At 41.9% G+C, this 23,966-nt stretch overlaps 1 protein-coding gene and 1 long non-coding RNA gene across 2 annotated transcripts; both read right to left on the bottom strand.

Moving 5' to 3' along the window:
• Positions 1-1,712: 1,712 nt before the first annotated feature.
• marco (macrophage receptor with collagenous structure) lies at positions 1,713-17,658 on the bottom strand. Its single transcript, XM_061226901.1, has 26 exons — positions 17,429-17,658; positions 16,424-16,525; positions 15,859-15,975; positions 15,274-15,318; positions 14,872-14,961; positions 13,322-13,384; positions 12,255-12,299; positions 11,920-12,018; positions 11,769-11,822; positions 11,551-11,649; positions 11,359-11,412; positions 11,079-11,132; positions 10,019-10,117; positions 9,868-9,921; positions 9,650-9,748; positions 9,458-9,511; positions 7,628-7,681; positions 6,718-6,762; positions 5,654-5,752; positions 5,503-5,556; positions 5,285-5,383; positions 5,088-5,146; positions 4,813-4,866; positions 3,604-3,841; positions 3,021-3,188; positions 1,713-2,245 (listed from the first exon to the last, which is right to left on the bottom strand). The coding sequence occupies exons 1-26, from the start codon at positions 17,475-17,477 to the stop codon at positions 2,115-2,117; spliced, it is 2,178 nt and encodes a 725-aa protein (XP_061082885.1). The 5' UTR covers positions 17,478-17,658; the 3' UTR covers positions 1,713-2,114.
• LOC133116422 (uncharacterized) lies at positions 4,104-5,148 on the bottom strand. Its single transcript, XR_009705865.1, has 3 exons — positions 5,093-5,148; positions 4,813-4,866; positions 4,104-4,185 (listed from the first exon to the last, which is right to left on the bottom strand). It is a non-coding gene; the product is annotated as an uncharacterized LOC133116422 (long non-coding RNA).
• Positions 17,659-23,966: the final 6,308 nt, after the last annotated feature.

The following is a 23,966-nucleotide window of genomic DNA, read 5'->3' as shown; positions in this document are numbered from 1 at the left end:
AGTTTTATTTTGCACCATTATTCTTAAATCAAAAAGTCACACATGAAAATCACGATTGGTGGAAGCAAAGACCTACATACAGACCGGTCCTCCTATAGAATTAAGACTACTGTCCCTGCACAAAAATAGCATGTAGTATCAAAACCACTGGAACAATGGACCAATTTCTGCCTCCCTGCGTATTCAGGGATCAGAATATATTTAGCTTTAGTCCTCACTTCCCTGTCAGTGTGCTGATGTGGCTAAAAGGAGACGTCAGATCTCTTCCAAAGTTTGATCTTTTCCGTTTCCATTCGCTACAACTGTAATGGGAAGTTAAAGGGGTTTGTGCACGCTGTTACTGCTGCAACACATTTTATAAACGAACCAATGGCCAACTCATATTTCTTATCATTGAAAGTTCTGCTCATCTTCCAGAGTTGAAATGTTTCAATTTCATGCGAATCATAAATATTCATGAAGACGAAGGACGATACCAGTGGCAATAGATTTTCTGTCCTTGGGCATGCCTTAGCATGAATATTCATAAGCCGTTATGAAGCTGACCACATTGGGCTCGGTAGTCAGAGGCCCAAGCATTAGTGTGTCACGACTGTGACCGCAGGTGACCGGTCACTCGTATCCTACTCGATGGACGCCAGCTCTCTCCAGCAGCACGGCGTGGACGGGGCTGCAGTTGGAGAGACGCTACCTGTGCCGTAAGAGCCATGATGAGAACTTACAATAGCTGAGGAGGAAAAAATAATAACAATGTGGATGAACCATAATCACCGAACTGAAAACCATTACTGTAAGAAAAAACAGGAAGGACCCAAGAACTTGGTGAAAATGATGTTTATTTACAGGAACAGCAGAAATACATGAAACGTGTTCTGGATTCAGCAGAGTCAGTCTGAACCCAGGACATGTGCTGTGAGGGTGTTTTATTCCAAGCCTTGATCGGGAATGTTTCATACACATTATTATAAGAGGATGCAGACACATTTGTGACACTTATCAGTCAGGCCGTCATGACAGGCCATCCTGCTGTGGCTGAATTACTATGTCTGTTGACTCCAGTAGCTCCTGATCTCTCACTCCCAGCCACTCTTCTACCATTGTACCAACTGATTATAATACTGATAAGATCCAGGGAATGTGTGGCCATCAGGGACAGATTTCTCACATTGCCATGAGCAGGAGACAGTAAAAAGGCACTTGTAAAAGCCATCATTTTGTTACATGCTGAAAATAGATACTGGACCACATTTTGTAAGGTGTTGCACTTCTGGAAAATTGGCTTATAATCACAAGGGCCAGGCTAAGATTGCCAGGTGAGCCAGGTGACATGTATTGCAAAACTCAAATACCGTATGCAGCTGTATGAATGCGCACAATGTTGTAAGCTAAATAAACTATGCAATATGTACGATGGGTGTGTGAGCAAGAGCATATTCTGATTGAAAATGAAGACCAATATCTTTCAACCCCAGGGTGTTGCCTTCATCCACGTTGATGGGAGCAAGTTTTACAAAAATAAGGATGAAGTGCATCACTGTTACATTGCTTTGTGGTGTTTTTTCAACCATGAATCAAATTTTACTTTAATTACTTAATTACATCATGCTGCAGAGAGCCAAGGGATAATGAGAAAGAATCAACACTTCCATAAATAAATCAAAGGCAGGATTCTGTCATTTAAATGGATGAATCCTGTTGTAGCTGTGTATTTAATTAAATAACAGATACTAGGACCAATACATTTTCCCCAAGAGGGAATATTATACTAGCATCCCAACAGTGTTTGCATTAAATGAGTGCATGGAAAACATCCCCGTTTCCCACACGCTCCTTCGTTTTGAAGTTTGTTTTAAGTCTACGTTCCCCGTCAGAGAAAATGAGTTGCATTGTATGCTAACCGATTCGAGCTCCAGCTGACAGGTCACACGTCTCACATGCCCCATGTGATTTCACATTAATCCATGTGATGACTTCTGTTCGCTGCTTACAGCATTCTATAATTAAGTCACAAATGCTTGCAAATTGGCTCGTCCGTGATGGAGTTGTTTCACAGTCTGTGTACGTTCGGCAGGTGTCCTGGCGGTGAGAATGCTCTGTGACGAGGGGCGAGGACATCAGATGCACTCCAGGCCAGCGTCGCGGTTGTGGTTGCAGTTGTGGACACCTAAGCCGGCATGTAGGCATTCGAAAATAGTTCCCTCTGTACCCAAACAATGCAGCTCATCCAGCCAGATCTTCCCTGTTCCTGAAATTGAGAGCGCAGTCATTATTACTGCAGAATCAATGGCAGTGGAAATGACTATTGTCGCTTGCTAGATGAATTGACAGCAGCTCTCCCACTCGACAAAGCTATTTTGTTGCACCATGATGTGAATAACCAATAGGTGCAGAGCTTGATTGTTGGAGGATCAAAGTATTTGTATGGTTTACAGATGGTATCTGAAGCATTCCCTACAGTGAACATTTTATTATTTGTCATCTGTTCTGTGGCTTTCAGCATCCTTTGTAACCACGAATGGGAATATGTAGCCCATGGGAAAATTGCTGTCAAGTGTGGCCCAGCTGATATTTTTTTTTCTAAATGCTTGAAAAGTATAGCTGCTGGTACTTCTAAATGTAAAGATAACACCACAATTACATGATGACATCGCTTTTGTACGTATTTTATTCAGAGCTCTGCACCACAATACACAAGTATGAAAGTTAATTTTTAGTTCAGTCCTATGTTTATGGCCCAAACAACATTTTATAGGCTGATCCAGGCTCAGAACTGGGGTCTCACAGCATTACAGGCTGGTTAGTGGGCCAGTAGACTTAGTAGTTTGGGCTAATGGGCCAGTAGACTAAAGCCTGATTCATGCTTCATCTGGCAGCCTCTGTGTGGAGAGGCACTACGGTGGGTCCGGAGATTCTGGTGCTGGTGGAGGGTCTGTGCGTTGCAAATGGGGAAGCTTTGTGCGCTTTGTGGGTTGATGGGTCAGTAGACCTAGCGGTTTGGGTTAATGGGTCAGTAGACTTACCCGGTGGGGCGGTAAAGGTGACGGAGGCCCGCCAGTAGCCCAACATCCTGCAGAGAACTGTCGCATCACCCACGTCAAAGTGATCCATACAGATTGTGCCCCACTGACCCTGGTAAAAGACCTCCACTCTCCCACGATTACCGCCACCGGCAATCCTCACGTTAGGTGCTGCGGAGCGTGAATGGTCAAGAGAGAGCAGGAAGGGTTTTCAGTTAGGCGGCGAAATGACAATACAGCTTGTTTGAATTATACTTCTAAGATTTACTGTACAGTTACTTCATCGTTTAAATGAAATATGCCCTTTTCACCTTGAACTGTCAGAACGCAGTCCAGCTTTGGACGTGACGTAGTGCTCCAGCTTTGACACAGATCCCGAGCAGAAACAATGAATGAGATGAGTCAGCGCAGCACAAACGAGGCTGCAGGGCGGACATTTTGTTCTGAGGATACGTATGTCAGGCTGTTCGAGAGGACGGAACTGCGAACTTTGTCTCATTTCGCTGAAACGAGCACATTTGTGAGCGACCGTGTCAGCTGAGCGGGTGATGGCGTGCAGTGTGTGTCTGAGGTGAGTGATACTCACCACCGCTCCTCCCGGCCGCTTCTCCTTTCTCCCCTTTGCTCCCCTGTGACCCTGGGGGCCCTGGACTTCCCCTCTCACCCCTGGGTCCAGCAACCCCTAGAATGAGAGGTACTGGTTGTGGATTAAAACACACACACACACACACACACACACACAACACCACCCCCCCTCCCCAGCAAATGCACACAATATCCACTTGGGTTTGCGGGAGGGAAGCAGGGAAATCTGAGGACCATGCCTACTGGTTCAGCAGGCACCCTCATGGACTACATTATGAATCAGTCCACAGCAGGCGGCTGAGACCGGGAACCCGTTGGAGAGGAGAGAGAGAGCCGAGATCAGCGTGCCGAAAGTGCAGACTAGCTTAAAAACGTTATTTAAGTTTGCTATTTTTGCCCAGAACCCGTGAGGGGGAAGGACGAAAACTTTTTGTTTATTTTCGTTCGATCTCTCCCTCCCTCCAGCTTCAGCTACTGTGAAATAAACGCCTGTGCAATCCGGAATTTCTCCCTGTGTCCTGCCCTCGATGAGGTTTGAAGTTGTTACCCTTTTCACCCTTTGCTCCGGGAATTCCTGGGGTTCCTAAAAAAAACAAGATAACATTAAAATCAGAAACGATTTAAATATTTATGAATGAATACTATCTTTAATGAAATGTGATGAAAATTTGAGGAAAATGTATGCAGTAGTGTGGTGTAAAATATGGGTAGATAGTGTGTGTGAAGGTAGGATAGATGTATGTAGCAGTGCATTGTAATAGTGGGATAGATGTATGCAGTAGTGTGGTGTAATAGTGGGATAGATGTATGCAGCAGTTTGGTGTAATAGTGGGATAGATGTATGCAGCAGTCTATTGTAATATTGGGATAGATGTATGCAGTAGTGTGGTGTAATAGTGGGATAGATGTATGCAGCAGTCTATTGTAATAGTGGGATAGATGTATGCAGTAGTGTGGTGTAATAGTGGGATAGATGTATGTAGCAGTGTGGTGTAATAGTGGGATAAATGTATGCAGTAGTGTGGTGTAATAGTGGGATAGATGTAGGCAGTAGTGTAGCGTAATAGTGGGATAGATTTATGCAGTAGTGTGGTGTAATAGTGGGATAGATGTATGCAGTAGTGTGGTGTAATAGTGGGATAGATGTATGCAGTAGTGTAGTGTAATTGTAGTGTAATTGAGCTACAGAGCAGTTCATAGCAAAACGTACCAGAATTTCCTTTACTGCCCTGAGCTCCATTGCTTCCCCTGGCCCCTTGTACACCTGGAAAAAGACATATTGTGTTCATTGTGTGGTCAAAAACAATGGAAATGCAGAAAGTGAGAAAATGAAAGAATTGGGGCCCATCAGTGTGGGACAGAAAAAAAAAATAACATCCAAAAACTCTTCTCATGTTATTGCTGACGGACACAACAGCTATGTCCATGTTTGTTCATAGTTATTTTGTAAAACCGAAATTCATATTATATGTATTGAGTTCTCACTGCACCTGGTATCCCCCTGTCTCCTTTTATTCCTTGTGGGCCTCGCACTCCTGGGACTCCTGTAGAGAAAGGGACAGTGGTTCACAAACTACAGGAACTGTACTGTTTCAAGAACAGGTCTTGTGACTCGATGGTTTCTGATATTAAATGTGTTCCCTGTGACGTATCCAGGTTTGAGGGTACCATTCATCACCCACCTTGTTTTCCGACCGAGCCCACATTTCCTGTTGTCCCTTTTTCCCCCTTTGTCCCTGGGACCCCAGGAACTCCTTGTGTCCCCGGCTTTCCAGAGGTTCCTGTATGCATCACAACACTGTCAGTAGCATGCACATATATACACATACGTATATGCTCAAAAAATATCCACATTGCACATGCTCATATACATAGTCATAACTAATCACAGAAGCACTACCTGAGTCTCCTTTGGGTCCCATGGATCCTGGAGGGCCAGGCGGTCCGTGAGGTCCTGGGGGACACAAAGAAAGTCTGCAGGTGAGTCACCCTTAGGTGAACACAGGTGAACCGCCCATTGTCCCTCCACCCCTCACTCCAGAGACTCCTACCTGCAACCCCCTTGCTCCCAGTCTGGCCCTTATCTCCAGCAGGTCCCCTCACTCCTGGAACACCTGTCGTTCCCCGGTCTCCCTTTACACCTGCGGTACCTATGAGCAGCACACACATTCATACTAAAACCCAGTCTTTCAAGAACATATTTCACAAGGTTCATGTATTAAAAACTCACAGGTGAATTTACAAATACCACACACTGACAGGTGAACATAAGACTACCACACACTTACAGTTGGACATAAGAATACCACACACTCACAGGTGAACACATTAACAACACACTCGAGGGTGAACATTAGCTTACCGCACACTCACAGGTGAACATGAGAATATCACATGTAAGACATACTTATGTTAGAATAAGAAATAACAATTCAAGATGAGAACATCATGTTCTCATTCTTGTCCTCACAATGTAAAAGTGGCGTGACAAGTCAGTTTCAACTAGATAACTTTTTTGTATTATATATTATACCGGGTTTAATGCATTCCATTTTTAACAAATGGAAACCGTTAACTGGGAATGGTAAGCATCCATTTTGGGAAAGTAGGAGACATTGTTATCCCTCAGGTCAGTCCTGGATTTTAACATCCATCCCATCGACTCTAATGACCACTTTAAGCGCTATAGAAACTGTGAGCTTGTCCCTCTCATTCAGCGCATCAAATATAAATCAAGGACATTTTTGGGTGGAGGGGGGGGGTTCATGTGCCTGAATAATGGGGTCTGAGGGTGACTCGGAATGGAAAAAAAGGTAATATTCAATTTTCAGCATATTTTATAATCAAGTCTCACCTGTAATCCCAGCCTTATGACACAATAAATTATTTATCATGCTGAGACACTCAACTTGTCTCACCCCTCCTAAAGATTTGGACAATCTGTCTGTAACCACGGGGATAAGGACATACGGGAACGGGTGTGGGGGGGTGGGGGGGTGGTGGGCGAAAGATGTCCAACTTTTTACAGTTAATGACCTGATATTAATGGAGGAAAATTCTCTCCACTTGCATAAAGGAAATAATATTCACATTTAGAAAGATGACGCGTACCTACCTGTCTCTCCCTTTGGTCCTTGCTGCCCTCGTTCACCCTTTTGACCTGTGGCAACACCAAACAGAGCGAAATGAGCCACTTAGGAAGGTAAGGACCCAGAGAGATGGCAGCCAGTGTCCCATGAGACAGCACTGTATACAATGTGTGTGTTCCACCAGGAACATGGCAAATTCCAGGGATATGAGACATCCGTTAACACAATATAGTGATGGAATATGATAATATAGTGGGATCTGATGTTGTATCCTTGGACAAGAGACATGCTATCATGATCTGGATGAAGATATCTGTTGAGCAAATGAATAATATAATAATGATAAAAAATGTAATGTAGTGTATATCTGATATTAAATGCAGAATGAGCGTAACTGGAGGCTTGTTCTGTGGGATAGATGTTTCATTTTCTTTCACACATGCAGCATACTCATAAACGATTAGATGGCCCATCATAAAGGAAATCACTGGATGAGTGCATTTCGACAATGCCCTGAGCTGGTACGTGTAAACTTTTAAGGAGGAGCCTGTTCTGCTTCAGTGGAGCAAAACAAAGGGCTGAGCTGTGTAGTACAGTGGTACTGATACATGCAGTCCCTGGATGCACACATTGGCCTGTCTTCATAAACCTTAGGGTGTGGTGTAATAGGTGGATAGATGTATACAGCAGTTTAGTGTAATATTGGGATAGATGTATTTGGCAATGTAGTGTAATTGTGGGATAGATGTATGCAGTTGTGTAATGTAATTGTGGGATAGATGTATGCAGTAGTGTAGTGTAATAGTGGGATAGATGTATGCAGCAGTGTAGGGTATTAGTGGGATAGTGGTGTGACAGTGACATGTTTGGAAACAGGACGGTTAAAGAAGTTAATCCCTGGTGGAGAGCTACAGAGCTGTTCTTAGCAAAACGTACCAAAATCTCCTTTACTGCCCTGAGCTCCATTGCTCCCCCTGGCCCCTTGTACACCTAGAAAAAGACAGATTGTGTTCATTGTGTGGTCAACAGCAAGCAACACAAAATCTACACAGAAAATTTGAAAATGTAAGAATTAGGTCCTGCCAGTATGGGACAGAATAGAAATGAATCCAGCTCTGTTATTCCTGATGGATGAAACAGCTACAGTGGTGTGAAAAAGTGTTTGCCCCCTTCCTGATTTCTTATTTTTTTGCATGTTTGTCACACTTAAATGTTTCAGATCATCAAACAAATTTAAATATTAGTCAAAGACAACACAAGTAAACACAAAATTCAGTTTTTAAATTAAGGTTTTTATTATTAAGGGAGAAAAAAAATCTAAACCTACATGGCCCTGTGTGAAAAAGTGATTGCCCTGTAAACCTAATAACTGGTTGGGCCACCCTTAGCAGCAACAACTGCAATCAAGCGTTTGCGATAACTTGCAATGAGTCTCTTACAGTGCTGTGGAGGAATTTTGGCCCACTCATCTTTGCAGAATTGTTGTAATTCAGCCACATTGGAGGGTTTTCGAGCATGAACCGCCTTTTTAAGGTCATGCCACAGCATCTCAATAGGATTTAGGTCAGGACTTTGACTAGGCCACTCCAAAGTCTTCATTTTGTTTTTCTTCAGCCATTCAGAGGTGGACTTGCTGGTGTTTTTTGGATCATTGTCCTGCTGCAGAACCCAAGTTCGTTTCAGCTTGAGGTCACAAACAGATGGCCGGACAATCTCCTTCAGGATTTTTTGGTAGACAGCAGAATTCATGGTTCCATTTATCACAGTAAGTCTTCCAGGTCCTGAAGCAGCAAAACAGCCCCAGACCATCACAATACCACCACCATATTTTACTGTTGGTATGGTGTTCTTTTTCTGAAATGCAGTGTTACTTTTACGCCAGATGTAATGGGACACACACCTTCCAAAAAGTTCAACTTTTGTCTCGTCAGACCACAGAGTATTTTTCCAAAAGTCTTGGGGATCATCAAGCTGTTTTCTGGCAAAATTGAGACGAGCCTTAATGTTCTTTTTGCTCAGCAGTGGTTTTCGTCTTGGAACTCTGCCATGCAGGCCATTTTTGATCAGTCTCTTTCTTATGGTGGAGTCATGAACACTGACCTTAACTGAAGCAAGTCAGTTGCGCTCTTGGGGTAATTTTGGTCGGCCGGCCATTCCTGGGAAGGTTCACCACTGTTCCATGTTTTTGCCATTTGTGGATAATGGCTCTCACTGTTGTTCGCTGGAGTCCCAAAGCTTTAGACATGGCTTTATAACCTTTTCCAGACTGATAGATCTCGATTACTTTCTTTCTCATTTGTTCCTGAATTTCTTTAGATCTCGGCATGATGGCTAGCTTTTGAGGATCATTTGGTGTACTTCACTTTGTCAGGCAGGTCCTATTTAAGTGATTTCTTGATTGAGAACAGGTATGGCAGTAATCAGGCCTGGGTGTGGCTAGAGAAATTGAACTCAGGTTTGATAAACCACAGTTAAGTTATGTTTTAACAGGGCCACTTTTTCACACAGGGCCATGTAGGTTTGGATTTTTTTTCTCCCTTAATAATAAAAACCTTCATTTAAAAACTTGCATTTTGTGTTTACTTGTGTTGTCTTTGACTAATATTTAAATTTGTTTGATGATCTGAAACATTTAAGTGTGACAAACATGCAAAAAATAAGAAATCAGGAAGGGGGCAAACACTTTTTCACACCACTGTATGTGTTTGGCCTTAGTTATTTTGTAAAACCGAAATTCATATTATATATATCGAGTTCTCACTGCACCTGGTATCCCCCTGTCTCCTTTTATTCCTTGTGGGCCCTGCACTCCTGGGACACCTGTAGAGAAAGGGACAGTGTTTCAGGAACTACAGGAACTGTACTATTTCAAGAACAGGACTTGTGACTACATGGTTTCTGATATTAAATGTGTTCCCTGTGAAGTATCCCAGATTGAGGGTACCATTCATCACCCACCTTGCTTCCCGACGGAGCCCACATTTCCTGTTGTCCCTTTTTCCCCCTTTGTCCCTGGGACCCCAGGAACTCCTTGTGTCCCTGGCTTTCCAGAGGTTCCTGTATGCATCACAACACTGTCAGTAGCATGCACATATATACACATACGTATATGCTCAAAAAATATCCACATTGCACATGCTCATATACATAGTCATAACTAATCACAGAAGCACTACCTGAATCTCCTTTGGGTCCCATGGATCCTGGAGGGCCAGGCGGTCCGTGAGGTCCTGGGGGACACAAAGAAAGTCTGCAGGTGAGTCACCCTTAGGTGAACACAGGTGAACCGACCACTGTCCCTCCACCCCTCACTCCAGAGACTCCTACCTGCAATCCCCTTGCTCCCAGTCTGGCCCTTATCTCCAGCAGGTCCCCTCACTCCTGGAACACCTGTCGTTCCTCGGTCTCCCTTTACACCTGCGGTACCTATGAGCAGCACACACATTCACACTAAATCCCAAGGACACCTTGCTTTTCTCAAAGGTAAATGTATTAACAACAAAGTAAGAATGCCACACACTCACAGGTTACAAGATGTCCAATGTTAATGTCAGTTAACATCAGACTTGATGTTAATGTTAGTTAATGACTTGATGTAAATGTTAAATTCTCTCCACTTGCACTTAGGAAAGAAAATTCACATACATCATTCACTCACACACTCATACCCACGGGCAATTTTGACTCGCCAATCAGCCTAACCTGCATGTCTTGGGACTGTGGGAGGAAACTGGAATACCCGGAGGAAACCCACGCAAACACAGGGAGAACATGCAAACTCCGCACAGAGAGGCCCTGGCCGACGGGGATTTGAACCCAGGACCTCCTTGCTGTGAGGTGGCAGTGCTACCCACTGCACCATCCATGCCGCCACATTTGAATATTTCCAATGTTAATGTCAATTGATGACTTGATATTCATGTTAAAGGGAAAGATTATCTTCACTTGCATTGAGAAACTTTTTCAAATTTAGAAAGTGTGGTTTAATAATGAGATAGATGTATGCAGCAATGTGCTGTAGTTGTGAGATAGATTAATTAAACAGTGTGCTATAATAGTGGGATAGATGTCTGCGGCAGTGTGGTTTAATAGTAGGATATATGTATGCAGCAGTGTGTGTAATAGTGTATGTCTGCAGCAGTGTGGTTTAATAGTGGGATAGATGTAAGAAGAAGTGTGCTGTAATAATAGGATAGATATATGCAGCAGTGTAGTGAAATGGTGGGATAGACGTATGCAGCAGTGTGGTTTAATTCTGGGATAGATGTATGCAGCAGCGTAGGATAATAGTGGGATAGTGGTGTGACAGAGATATGTTTGGAAATAGGAGGGTTGTGGAAGTCAATCCCTGGTGGAGAGCTACAGAGCTGTTCATAGTAAAATGTACCAGAATCTCCTTTACTGCCCTGAGCTCCATTGCTTCCTTTGGCTCCTTGTACACCTGGAAAAGGACAGATTGTGGTCATTGTGTGGTCAGAAATAAGCAACACAAAAGCTACACAGAAAATTGGAAAATTACGGAATTTGTCTGTGTGGGACAGAAAAAAACGAATGGCAAAAAATCCAGCACTGTTATTGCTGACAGACACAACTGCTATGTTCATGTTTGTTCATAGTTATTTTGTAAAACCGAAATTCATATTATATGTATTGAGTTCTCACTGCACCTGGTATCCCCCTGTCTCCTTTTATTCCTTGTGGGCCCTGCACTCCTGGGACACCTGTAGAGAAAGGGACAGTGTTTCACAAACTACAGGAACTGTACTGTTTTGAGAACAGGACTTGTGACTAGATGGTTTCTGATATTAAATGTGTTCCCTGTGAAGTATCCCGGTTTGAGGGTACCATTCATCACCCACCTTGTTTTCCGACGGAGCCCACATTTCCTGTTGTCCCTTTTTCCCCCTTTGTCCCTGGGACCCCAGGAACTCCTTGTGTCCCCGGCTTTCCAGAGGTTCCTGCATGCATCACAACACTGTCAGTAGCATGCACATATATACACATACGTATATGCTCAAAAAATATCCACATTGCACATGCTCATATACATAGTCATAATTAATCACAGAAGCACTACCTGAGTCTCCTTTGGGTCCCATGGATCCTGGAGGGCCAGGAGGTCCTTGAGGTCCTGGGGGACACAAAGAAAGTCTGCAGGTGAGTCACCCTTAGGTGAACACAGGTGAACCGACCACTGTCCCTCCACCCCTCACTCCAGAGACTCCTACCTGCAACCCCCTTGCTCCCAGTCTGGCCCTTATCTCCAGCAGGTCCCCTCACTCCTGGAACACCTGCCGTTCCCTGGTCTCCCTTTACACCTGCGGTACCTATGAGCAGCACACACATTCACACTAAATCCCAAGGACACCTTGCTTTTCTCAAAGGTAAATGTATTAACAACAAAGTAAGAATGCCACACACTCACAGGTTACAAGATGTCCAATGTTAATGTCAGTTAATGACTTGATGTTAATGTTAGTTAATGACTTGAGGTAAATGTTAAATTCTCTCCACTTGCACTTAGGAAAGAAAATTCACATTTAGAAAGATGGCATGTGCCTACCTGTCTCTCCCTTTGGTCCTTGCTGCCCTCGTTCACCCTTTTGACCTGTGGCAACACCAAACAGAGCAAAATGAGCCACTTAGGAAGGTAAGGACCCAGAGAAATGGCAGCCAGTGTCCCATGAGCCAGCACTGTATACAATGTGTGTGTTCCACCAGGAACACGGCAAATTCCAGGGATACCCACCCACACCCATCCACCTACTATTGTGAGTACAGTATATTGTAATGAGGTTGTAGGGTCAAATCCTACAAGGGGACTATTGCTTCCAATGCACCAGTTACCAATCTTGGCAGAAAGGGGAAGCTAAGCAAATGTATAATATAAAATGCATAACAAATGTATTTTGCGTCTACATTACATTAAGTTTAATGCAATATGATTGTAACTGGAAGCTGGAAGCTAATTTTCTTTCACATATGCAGCGAACTCATAAACGATTAGATGGCTCATCATAAAGGAGATCACTGGATGAGTGTGTGTCAGACATAGTGTGTTTCTACAATGTACTGATATGATACTTGAAAAGTCTTAACAGGGAGCCTGTTCTGCTCAGTTGATGCTGAGCTGTGTAATACAGTGGTACTGATACATGCAGTCCCTGAATGCACACACTGGCCTGCATTCATAAAGAACCTTCTGACACTGGATCTACTGATTCTTATTTTCACTTTAAAATCATCAACCAGTTAGGACCTGAGAATGTAGGTGAGGTCGATAGACAGTGAAATCCACCTCAGAACAGTATTTGGGCACAGAGTGCAACACATCAGTGCTCCAAAACCTCTCACATTGGCCATATGCAGTGAATGCTAGGTTTTGCTGAAGCTTTCTGTAAACATACCATTTGATGAACACTATAAAACCTAGCACGCTGAGTTCAGGCCATTATTAAAAGGTTACTGTGATGCAACTATACCCTATTCAGCGGAGCTGAAATACTGCAAACAGGCCACTAGGGGGCTCAGTGAGAGGCTCTCTGCTGGGGGTGTGATGTGTGCCTCCTGCTATGAGCTAAAGAGCAGCAGCTGCAGCTGAAGCCCATCCCGTCTCCCGACACAGCATACCTGTCTGGCCTGGCAGCCCGACGGGTCCAGCAGAACCAGTCAGTCCAGTCTCACCCTTTTCACCTGTGCAGAGACAGCCCACGACCCTCAGTCAATGGTACGTACACGTGTGCGTGGACACACAGACACACACAGTTATACATACGTAAGACTGCACCTGCACACAGTCACACTCACAGGAACATGCACAGACGCACCAAAACAAGCCAACATACACATACACAATCACACACACAGGAAGAGGCACAGATGCACAAATACCAAACATGCCGATGGTGTACATGGCCAAAAAGTAAAATTTTGGTCTCATCTGACCATAGAACCCTGTTCCAGATATAGTTCCAAGGACGTTTCGCAAACTCCAGATGCTTGAATTTATTGGTTACTCTCAGTAATGGCTTTCTTTGTGCAACCCTTCCCAAGAGCCTGTTGGTATGGAGGTGGCGTCTTATAGTTGATTTTGAAACTTTGTGACCCCGAGACGCAACTAAAGTCTGCAGTTCTTTAATTGTGGTCCTTGGGTTCTTCTTTGCCTCCCTCACCATCTTCCTCACTGTGCGTGGGGGCAACTTGCATCCTCTTCCTGGCAAGTTTGCAACTGTTCCAGATGTTTTAAACTTTTTTGATTGTTGCCCTAACAGTGGTTAGTGGTATGTTTAACCATTTATGTAATTTTTTGTACCCATTACCTGACTGACAACCATCTGTCTCTTTTGATTTGACAGTTCTTTGACTTTCCCCATGGTGATGGATGACATAGGGATTTTACATGTGTGTTACCTCATTTTTATACCCTAGGGAAACAGGAAGTGATGGAAGGCCGCAATACAGTTAAAATTTAAGACTGAGATTAACTTAAATAAGTAGAATTTTACTGCAGATTTAACTTTGTTTGGTTTTATTTAAAATAATATTTAAGGGTGCCAATAATTCTGACACCTAGATTTTTCATAAAAAAATAGTATTACTCAATAAAAAGAAAATAATAATTGTATTAAATGTATATAGTTTTTAAATGTATGTATATATGGACATACATTTTAAAAAATGTATGTATATATGTATGTATATATTAAATGTATATATGTTTGGACATAAAATATAGCTCATTTTCTTTGTTGTTTATTTTAGACAGCCTTTTTTGCTCATTTTCATCAAGGATGCCAATAATTCTGGAGCTGACTGTACATTGCTTACATAAAAAGGTTAAAAACTGGTGGAGGTTGTGTCATAGCTTAATATATCAGTCACAACATGAATGGCAAACATCTATGTTAGCCCCAGTTACCGTAACTGAATCCATTGTTAGCAAATGTTGTTTATTGTTTTGTATATTTGTATCACTATCAGCTCCTGGGGTCCATAAAGAACACGCTGGCACACAAACATGACAAGCTCTCCATTACTCCTTAGCGGCAGATTACAGGAAGTGTTACACAATACCACAAATATAGAGCTCTTTTCCTGCTTGGGACAGAAAATGCTTGCTTGTGCAGTTTTGTTCTCTATGGAGTGAAAGAGCGGAATAGAACCAGGACAGGTCGACTCACCTCCACTTCCCTTCTCTCCATTTGACCCGGTCGCTCCCCGTGGTCCCTGGCTGCCCTGGGAACCTTTCTCACCCCCTGGACCAGTGGCCCCTTGATGAAAGCATATATATATTACCGCATATTCAGACAGGCTGAAATCACTGGTCATGACTGAAATTTGTCACCATGTTGCAGGGAGAAGGAGCCCCCCTCTTCAGTACAATGCTTTACATGACAGAAAGACACTATTGCAGGCATTTCAGGAGTTGAACAGAGGTTATAATTCAGACAATGCTTTCAGAAGATATATGAGCACAGAAAAAAATAATCATTTTCAAGTGATTAATAGTGTTGATCAAAACAGTTGTAATTTCATGGTTACCACTGGTTACCGCTATTTAAGACAAAAGTCTCAAAACTCACCAGTGTCTCCTTTTGGCCCTCTGACTCCAGGTGTACCAGGAGGACCTGTGATACCCACACACATTCAGACACCCACATCAGAAGAAGAAGCAGAAGAAGAAAACATATGTCTATGGCTGTTGTGCTATCGTATAAAAGCTTATTAAAAATCTCTTTTTGTTTTGTCAATTCATTGTGTTGATATGTTTTGAAAACCTTTGCCTTTACCAACTGTAACAGGTGTGTTCACCTGTCTTTTGTTAAATTTGAGCTCAGTATCAGTGTTCGTGCCTGTAATCAATTTAAGGGACAAAGAAAAATAACAAAACACTCAGTGAGCACTTTATTAGGTATTTATTAAACTTATTTCTTAGACTTCTACCGTTATGATGCGTTGTGTGTTCAGACATGCTCTTCTGCATACTACTGTTGTAATGTGTGTTACTGTCACCTTCCTGTCAGCTTAGACCTCTCATTAAGAGCGTGTGTAGCATTTTAGACCGGCACAAACGTATAGGATTTCTAAGCAAGGGGAGCTTCAGGTGTAAGGCCCACATTTTGTGACAGGTGAAGGCAGAGTGAGAGTGCAGTTCTGACCCATCTCACCTGCACTGAGGTTCAGATTTTCCAGCCTGCTGTGCAGCAGAACGGTGCTGCTATTGACCAGCTCCAGATCAGCCTTCAGCACACCCAGGCTGTTAAGTTCTCCCTGGAGCATAAACACTGGGGGGAGAGACTTTCATCAATGACTATTATCACTGTATTGATTGTATTCTATTGTTTTTATGTTACATTCACAATCACCATTTTTATTCACATTTATTCTAATTTATTTCCATTTCATTATTATTTCCATTGCATAAACGAGCTACAATATAAATAATCAGAAGTAGCAGAACTATATATATATAGTGTGTTGAAATGATTGATTGATGAATTGATTGCTTGACTGACCACAGAACGCAATGTTACAATCTAATGAGTATTTCAAGCGTATTTGCATTTTACAAGAACACATCGGCTGCAGGGTACAATTACATTCATCGTTGTGTTATTTTATACTATATAGCCAAACATGATATAAATACAAATGCAGTTCATTTGCAAACCAATAATTGATTCTGTTTATAATTGAATCATTTCTGCCCCTTCAGCAGATGTGGAGATTTACCTTTGTAAACGAAGAACGCAGTAAGTCCTGTCAGCAGCAGGATGTATACAACCAATGCACTGATACAACATTTCCCATCATTCTTCTTCTCAGTCTTTGAATCTGAAGCATAATGCACTGAAATGAAGACTTAGCACAATGCATCTTCTTCTTAACTTTCATTAAAATGCATCTTCTACACATGTGTGCAGAGAAAAAAGTGAATTTTATTCAAAACTCATGATTCTTTCAGAGATTTAATCAATCAGTTTTGTGTGATGAAGAAAAAAATAAATTCACTACTTTAGGACAATGTACAATGCAGAAAAAACTTCATAGGTTTAATGGACATAACCATACAGTATAGATTTCAGAAGGCAAGCATTGGCAGCCACATAATCTTGTTGCTGCTAATTTACTAAGGGATATATTAAAGAGTATATCAGTCACACAATAAGTTACATGAATTGACATAAACAAATGTAGTTGCTAACATGAATTAATTGATGCACAAATACATTAATTAAGCATGAAATATACTTTTCATTACATAATGTATTAACTACGAACTGGTGTATTAGTTATGTGAGTATTTATACATTGGAGAACCATAGGATAAACTTATAACAAGTCAACCATTAAATAATACATAACATATAAATAACTTTTTATTATTCCAATATGAATTGGCATGAACTAATGTCGTTCTTGACTTGAATTAATGGTGCACAAATACATAAACAACGCTGTACAGCTTTTAAGTAGTTACCTATTTAACAACTACATTAGTTCCTGCCAATTTATTTAATCTTATTGGAAAGTGATATCAGTATACCAAATATATAGTAACCCTTCAAATTAATAACTGATCATTTGTAATATGTGTTGACTTCTACCATTATGACAATTCCTACTGATGCGACCACAACCAATACTAATAATACAACTAATAAAAATATAAGTGCACTGTTTATAATGAAATGAATTTTGATAAGAATCTGAATAATATGTGTGGCTGAAACCTACCCTTATCACTGAGAGTGAATGCGAAGCTGCCAGGCCCAGTAACGCTCATCTCTATGACAGAGTCACTTCTTCTGGCTGAAATTGTTGGCTGCTCCTGGTCAACCCTTCTTTGATATGTCCACAAGGGAATGGCCTCAAGATGTTTGGGGAATTACCAAGCATTTGGGCTTGAATCAGTTTTTCAGATATTACACAATGTTTCCCTCAATTCAACCGCCCCCTTAAAGGCTGAAGAACAGTGCATTCTGTGCTTTTTCAATGTGGTTACAGAATCACACCGTTTTGCAACGGGATCACGGACACAATGTGGAAGTGTAAATTGTACTGCTACATGATCTGCAGTGACAGGAAATGTAGAAATAATAATTTTGTAATTAACGATAGCAACGCATAATGGGGCCATACCCATGTTACAGAGAATGTGATACCAACAGTATACATTTATGTGTGTAACACTGCATATAGACTATGTATACAGTGCAGTCTGTAAGCATTTGGACAGTGACACTATTTTGTTGTTCAAGCTCTGTACAATTAATATGAGGTTAAAGTGCAGACTGTAGCTTTAATTTGAGGGTATTTACAACAAAATTGTGTCATCCCCGTAGGAATTACATATAGCAGGTATATATACGCAGTCCCCCCATTCCATTTTAGGGGACCAAAAGCAATTGAACAACTGAACATAATCTTAGATGGTCATTATATTTAGTATTTGGTTGCAAATTATTTGCAGTGATGACTGACTGAAGTCTGCAAGCCATAGACATCACCAGATACTGGGTATCTTTTACATTACATTACATTATTTGGCATTTGGCAGACGCTCTTATCCAGAGCGACGTACAGTTGATTAGACTAAGCAGGAGACAATCCTCCCCTGGAGCAATGCAGAGTTAAGGGCCTTGCTCAAGGGCCCAACGGCTGTGCGGATCTTATTGTGGCTGTATCAGGATTAAAACCACTGACCTTGCGTGTCCCAGTCATTTACCTTAACCACTATGCTACAGGCCGCCCTATCTTCCATAGACTGTAGACAAAACATGGACAAAGTGTCTGTGATGCCACCCATTGCCTTTCCATGGGCTGTTGAAAAGTGTTTTGGTGCTTGGAAGTGACGTTTTCAGTCACTGCCATATTGTACAAATTGGAGCCAAAGACTATGGGCTTGAAGTCTGGCTGAGAGTGGCTCATCCGCTAAGCATGTGAGAGACTGTCCACTGACTCACCAGTGAGGCAAACCATCCCTGATTCATCCGCAATATATTACTAAATTATTATAATAACACAGCAACTTCACAAATCGGAATATGGAGAGGTTAAGAAATTATTGGTGGCTTGCATCTTGCTGAGGTTAAGCTAGTGTAGTTTTTCTTTGTGGTACTCTTTGAACCATCTCTGCCTACATCTCGGAGAGTGTTCTTGACTTGCTTTACCATTGACACTTCTTTGATTCTCATGTTGAGAGATAAAATTAACAGATTCCAGATGCAAATGCCACACGCAGAATCAACTATTGACTTTTGGTTAGCTTTCTTGTGCATAGACTAACGATGCAACATCATCCAGCTGCTGAAGAAACAGCTGAGCAGCCAATTTCTTTGGTCCTGTGAAATCGGGGGACTATGTAGAAATAGACCTACAATTGCAACAGAGATCACCCAATGTGGATGCAAATACCCTCAGAATACATCTGATTGAATATAATGTATGATTATTCATGAAAACAGTTACAACCACAAGCATTCTATACATTGACTTGCTTCAGTTCTTTGTGGGGAAATATAGGCTAGTAGTAAGTTTTTTTTCGACATGGATGGTGCAGTGGGTAGCACTGCCACCTCACAGCAAGGAGGTCCTGGGTTCAAATCCCCGTCGGCCGGGGCCTCTCTGTGCGGAGTTTGCATGTTCTCCCCGTGTTTGCGTGGGTTTCCTCCAGGTACTCCGGTTTCCTCCCACAGTCCACAGACATGCAGGTTAGGCTGATTGGAGAGTCTAAATTGCCTGTGGCTATGAGTGTGTGAGTGAATGGTGCGTGTGCCCTGCGATGGCCTGGCGACCTGTCCAGGGTGTATTCCTGCCTTTCGCCCAATGTATGCTGGGATAGGCTCCAGCCCCCCTGTGACCCTGTTCAGGATAAGCAGGTTAAGATAATGGATGGATGGATGGATGGATGGATGGATGGATGGAAATTGCACGGATTGTGATTGAATTATTGACTATCTGCTGCCATCTACTGGTTTAAATATGTAATGCAGAGCGATGAGTCAATATGAAATCTTGCAGGTTTCCACTTGGTGCTGAACCACTAATACAAATACAGTTTTGTTAATAGAGGCAAAATTTCTAATGGATTTTAGTGGCCTTCAGTAAGATTAACAGGTCTACCTGTCTTTGCCAAGAATGCCCTTTGTACCGGATGTATTGGATATGCATTCAGTTCATAAAGGCAATTTATTGGTAAATTCTTGGATCGATACAGTGTGGCAAAGGAAGAGTAAGAATTTGTATTTTTGTTGTATACTTATGGCATTTGGATGAATATGAGACACAAGTGCAATGAGCTTTCATGACACGGTATTTATGTGTATAGATATTTTATTATTTTACATAAAGGCATTTTCACATTACATTTTCAGTTAAGGGATGAATTTACATTTTTGATGCATAGCCCTTAAATGCAAAGACTGCATCAAGTTCACAAGACATTGACATCACGTTGGTACCATTTTAAATGCCGTCCAGGCCTTGACTGCAGCCACGTTCAGTTGATCTTTGTTTTGGGAGGTTGGGAATTAGGTTTCCTCAGTCTCCTGAGAATGCATGCCCAATTGGACCTGATAAATGCTTTGGGTAGCCAGTGTGTTTGGGGTCCTTGCTGCTGGATGATGTGCCAGCAGATGAGGAATTTCTTTGTGCATAGCCAGACAAAATGTGTATGAATGCTTCCAAATTAACCCTATTGCTGCCATCCCCCGTTACATTATCAATAAAAATGAGCAAGCCTGTTCCAGACGTAGCATGACCAGGCCATGACACTGCCTCCTCCATACTTCACAGAAGAGCTGCTATGCTTTGGATCATGGGCTGTTCCTTCTTTTTGCCACACTTTTGGCTTTCCGTCACTTTGGTAAAGGTTTATTTCGGTTTCATCCGCCCATAAACTCTTCTATCTCTGAATTGTTTTATAAAATCGAATCTGGTCTTTCAATTCTTGCTGCTGAAGAGATGGTTGCATTTTGAAGAGCTGCGTAGCCTCTATAATTTCTGCTCTCAAAGTTTTCTGCATGCAGTGGCGGTTTCAATGACTATGGTTGTATGTTTTTTCTTCACAGCTCCTAGAATTCTTCTGTCAACTGTAGTTGTCTTCCCTGGCCAAACTGTATGGTGTTTATTTGTGAGTGGTTGCTTTCTTTTTCAAGACTTTTCAGAGTGTTGCACTTGATATATCTTGTTTTTGTGGTGTCCTTGAAAATGTGTCTGTTCTCACAGTTCACAGATATGTGTACAGATTACTGATACAGATTGCTTTTCAGCCATAGTTAGTTGACTGGTCTTTATGGTGTATGCTGTCTGACTCCAAATGAAATCACAACAGATGAAAACACAAGACTAGACACTCACTGCTCTTTTATGTCTGAACAATCCATGCAAAAGGAAACACCTGAGCAACAGCTAAAGTCATCCATTAGCTTACTTTTGCACAGCTGAAAACGGGGGAACTCTACACAAAAGAAAAACATTTCTGTGAAATGGTCAAACATATGTGCATGTAAGTATGATTCAATAACAATAACACATTTAACTCTATCATTACCATCAATTTGGAGGGCTATGTATATCACCCCACAATATAGATATACACAGTATGATGCATTAAAAATGAGCTGGTGACTAATCTCAGGGGGGAAAAAAATGCTGTTACTGTGATTTCACACAGTGCACAGGGAGCTGTCTGTGGTCCTGAAGATTACACCTACTACCACCCATCTCTGCTGTTATTACCTGGGCAATACACTACTATACACTACATACATGCCAGTGTCAATCACCGGAGACATGGGCATTTACAAAACATTTCACACCAAACACAAGTACAAATGAGGGTATGATTTATTGTGTCAGAGCGTCAAGCTACAGCATTCAATGCATTACTGCTGTTTTGTATGAAACTGAGAATTTGGCATTTTGTCGAGACAACTGATACGTGTACATTGTGAACCACTGGCCAGTTCCACTCAGGGGGTACGTTTATTTCAAAGATGGCCTCTTGTACAGTGCCCAAAATATCTTGTGTATAGTTTAAATACAGCTGCTCAATATTGAGGTGCTTTGCGGTCAGATGGAATTGAAGCCCCAGTCATGATCACACACAAAATCAGTGCTGACTTGTTTTAAATGAATACACCCTGAGGTGTTTGTCTAATTGTAATTGTGACCTAGCTGATGATTACTTTTTCTGAGCTGAGTCTATCAAATTTGCTAGAGTTTGGGGTCTGTTGTTTTCTGTATATGGTTGGCATTTATATAGCGCCTTTATCCAAAGCGCTGTACAATTGATGCTTCTCATTCACCCATTCATACACGCACTCACACACCAACGGCGATGCAAGGCACCGACCAGCTCCTCAGGAGCATTTGGGGGTTAGGTGTCTTGCTCAGGGACACTTCGACACAGCCCGGGCAGGGGATCGAATCGGCAACCCTCCGACAGCCAGATCACTGCTCTTACTGCCTGAGCCACGTCGCCCCTCAATATATTTGTCATTACTAGCACCTGTAGTACACAGAGATATATTTTCTCCAGTTAAATGTGTAGCAGGGGTGGCAAGTTTTGGATAGAAAAGAAAATGTTTCCTTTCCCATTTTTACACACACACACACAAACACATGCATGCACACACATACACCCACACACTTATAGACACATTTAGGGAATTACAGTGCCATCAAGTATGAAATGTATTACATTTGTTATATAATTAAGAGAGTTGGATTTGAGATCAACATATGAATATTAGACAAAATGACCATCCATTTGTATAAATGGTATTTACATGCATATATTACATTACATTACATTATTGGCATTTGGCAGACGCTCTTATCCAGAGCAACATACAACAAAGTGCATACCCATAACCAGGGCTAAGTGCGCTGAAAGACCCTAGAGGGAAGTACAATTTCAATTGCATTCAATATACATTCACTGAGCACTTTATAGACCAATACACCAGCTTGTAAATGCAAATATTTAATCAGTCAATCATGTGACAGCAACTGAATACATAAAAGCAAGCAGACGTGGTCCAGATGTTCAGCTGTTTATCAGACCAAATGTGACCGTGGAATGATTGTTGGTGCCAGACTAGGGGTGGTTTGAGTATCTCAGAAACTACTGATATCCTGGGATTATCACGCACACTAGCCTCTAGGTGACAGTAATGCAAATAACCATACAGAAGAGCATCTGTGAACACACAATGTGTAAAACATCTAAGTGGATAGGCAACAGCAGCAGAAGTCTAATAATAATAAGTCTAATACCTAATAAAGTGCTCACTGACCATTTCACAGAAACAGCTGTTTTTCTGTAATGTCCCCCCTTTCAGCTGTGCAAATGTAGGCTAATATTTAAAAAAATAACTCATCTGAAAGCTGAGAGGACAGAAGAATTCATTAAGAAAGTGTGAACATGAAGTACAGCAGTTTGAAAAGTCTTGAAAAAGACAGGTCACTGGTCGACTGAGAAATATACCCCATACAGGTCTGCCAAGGAAGATCACTGCAGTTAATGGCAGATGGATCCTACAAACTCTGAACAAGTCCCCTAAAACAATGACCACTTACATAAACAGCAGTCTCCAGAGTCAGGGGTGAAAATATCAGAAGCCACCATCTGCAGGAGACTTCAAGAGTAGAATTATAGAAGCTACACTCCAAGATGCCAACCTCTTTTCAGCAGCAAAAATTGGAAGGCCAGATTCGAATTTGCAAAATTTTACCAAAGCAGTGGAAAGTTGAAAGTGTGCAGAAAGGAACAGCTCATGATCCAAAGCATACTACCTTGTCTGTGAAATATGGAGTTAGTGTCATGGCTTGGGCATGTAACACTGCTTCTGGAACAGTCTGGCTCAACACAAAACAGCTGTTTCTGGAAAATGATAAAACATACACTCAGTGAGCATTTTATTAGGTATTTATTAGACTTATTTTTTAGACGTATTAGGTCTTCTGCTGCTGTAGCCTATCCACTCAGAGGTTGTATGTGTTGTGTGTGTTCACAGATGCTCTTCCGCCTACTACTGTTGTAATGTGTGGTTATTTGCGCTACTGTCACCTTCCTGTCGGCTTTGACCAGTCTGGAGCTTCTCCACTGACCTCTCTCATTAACAAGGCCTTTTTGCTCGCAGAACTGCTGCTCGCTGGATGTTTTTTTGTTCTTCGCACCATCCTCTGCAATCACTAGAGATCATTGTGCATGGAAATCCCAGGAGATCAGCAGTTATTGAGATACTCAAACCAACCTGTCTGGCAC

The sequence above is a fragment of the Conger conger genome, chromosome 17, assembly GCF_963514075.1.
Source record: "Conger conger chromosome 17, fConCon1.1, whole genome shotgun sequence".
Classification (NCBI taxonomy): Eukaryota; Metazoa; Chordata; class Actinopteri; order Anguilliformes; family Congridae; genus Conger; species Conger conger.
This window is presented reverse-complemented; position numbering and strand designations above follow the sequence as displayed.

What these genes read in the sequence shown, in the direction of transcription:
- marco (XM_061226901.1), bottom strand. Translation starts at nt 17,477, where the DNA reads ATGAGCGTTACTGGGCCTGGCAGCTTCGCATTCACTCTCAGTGATAAG. An exon ending in AGGGCCAAAAGGAGACACTG is followed by an intron (nt 14,962 to 15,273) that starts GTGAGTTTTGAG and finishes GCTTTCATCAAG; the next exon opens with GGGCCACTGGTCCAGGGGGT. An exon ending in TGGGAGCAAGGGGATTGCAG is followed by an intron (nt 9,922 to 10,018) that starts GTAGGAGTCTCT and finishes TGTGTCCCCCAG; the next exon opens with GACCTCACGGACCGCCTGGC.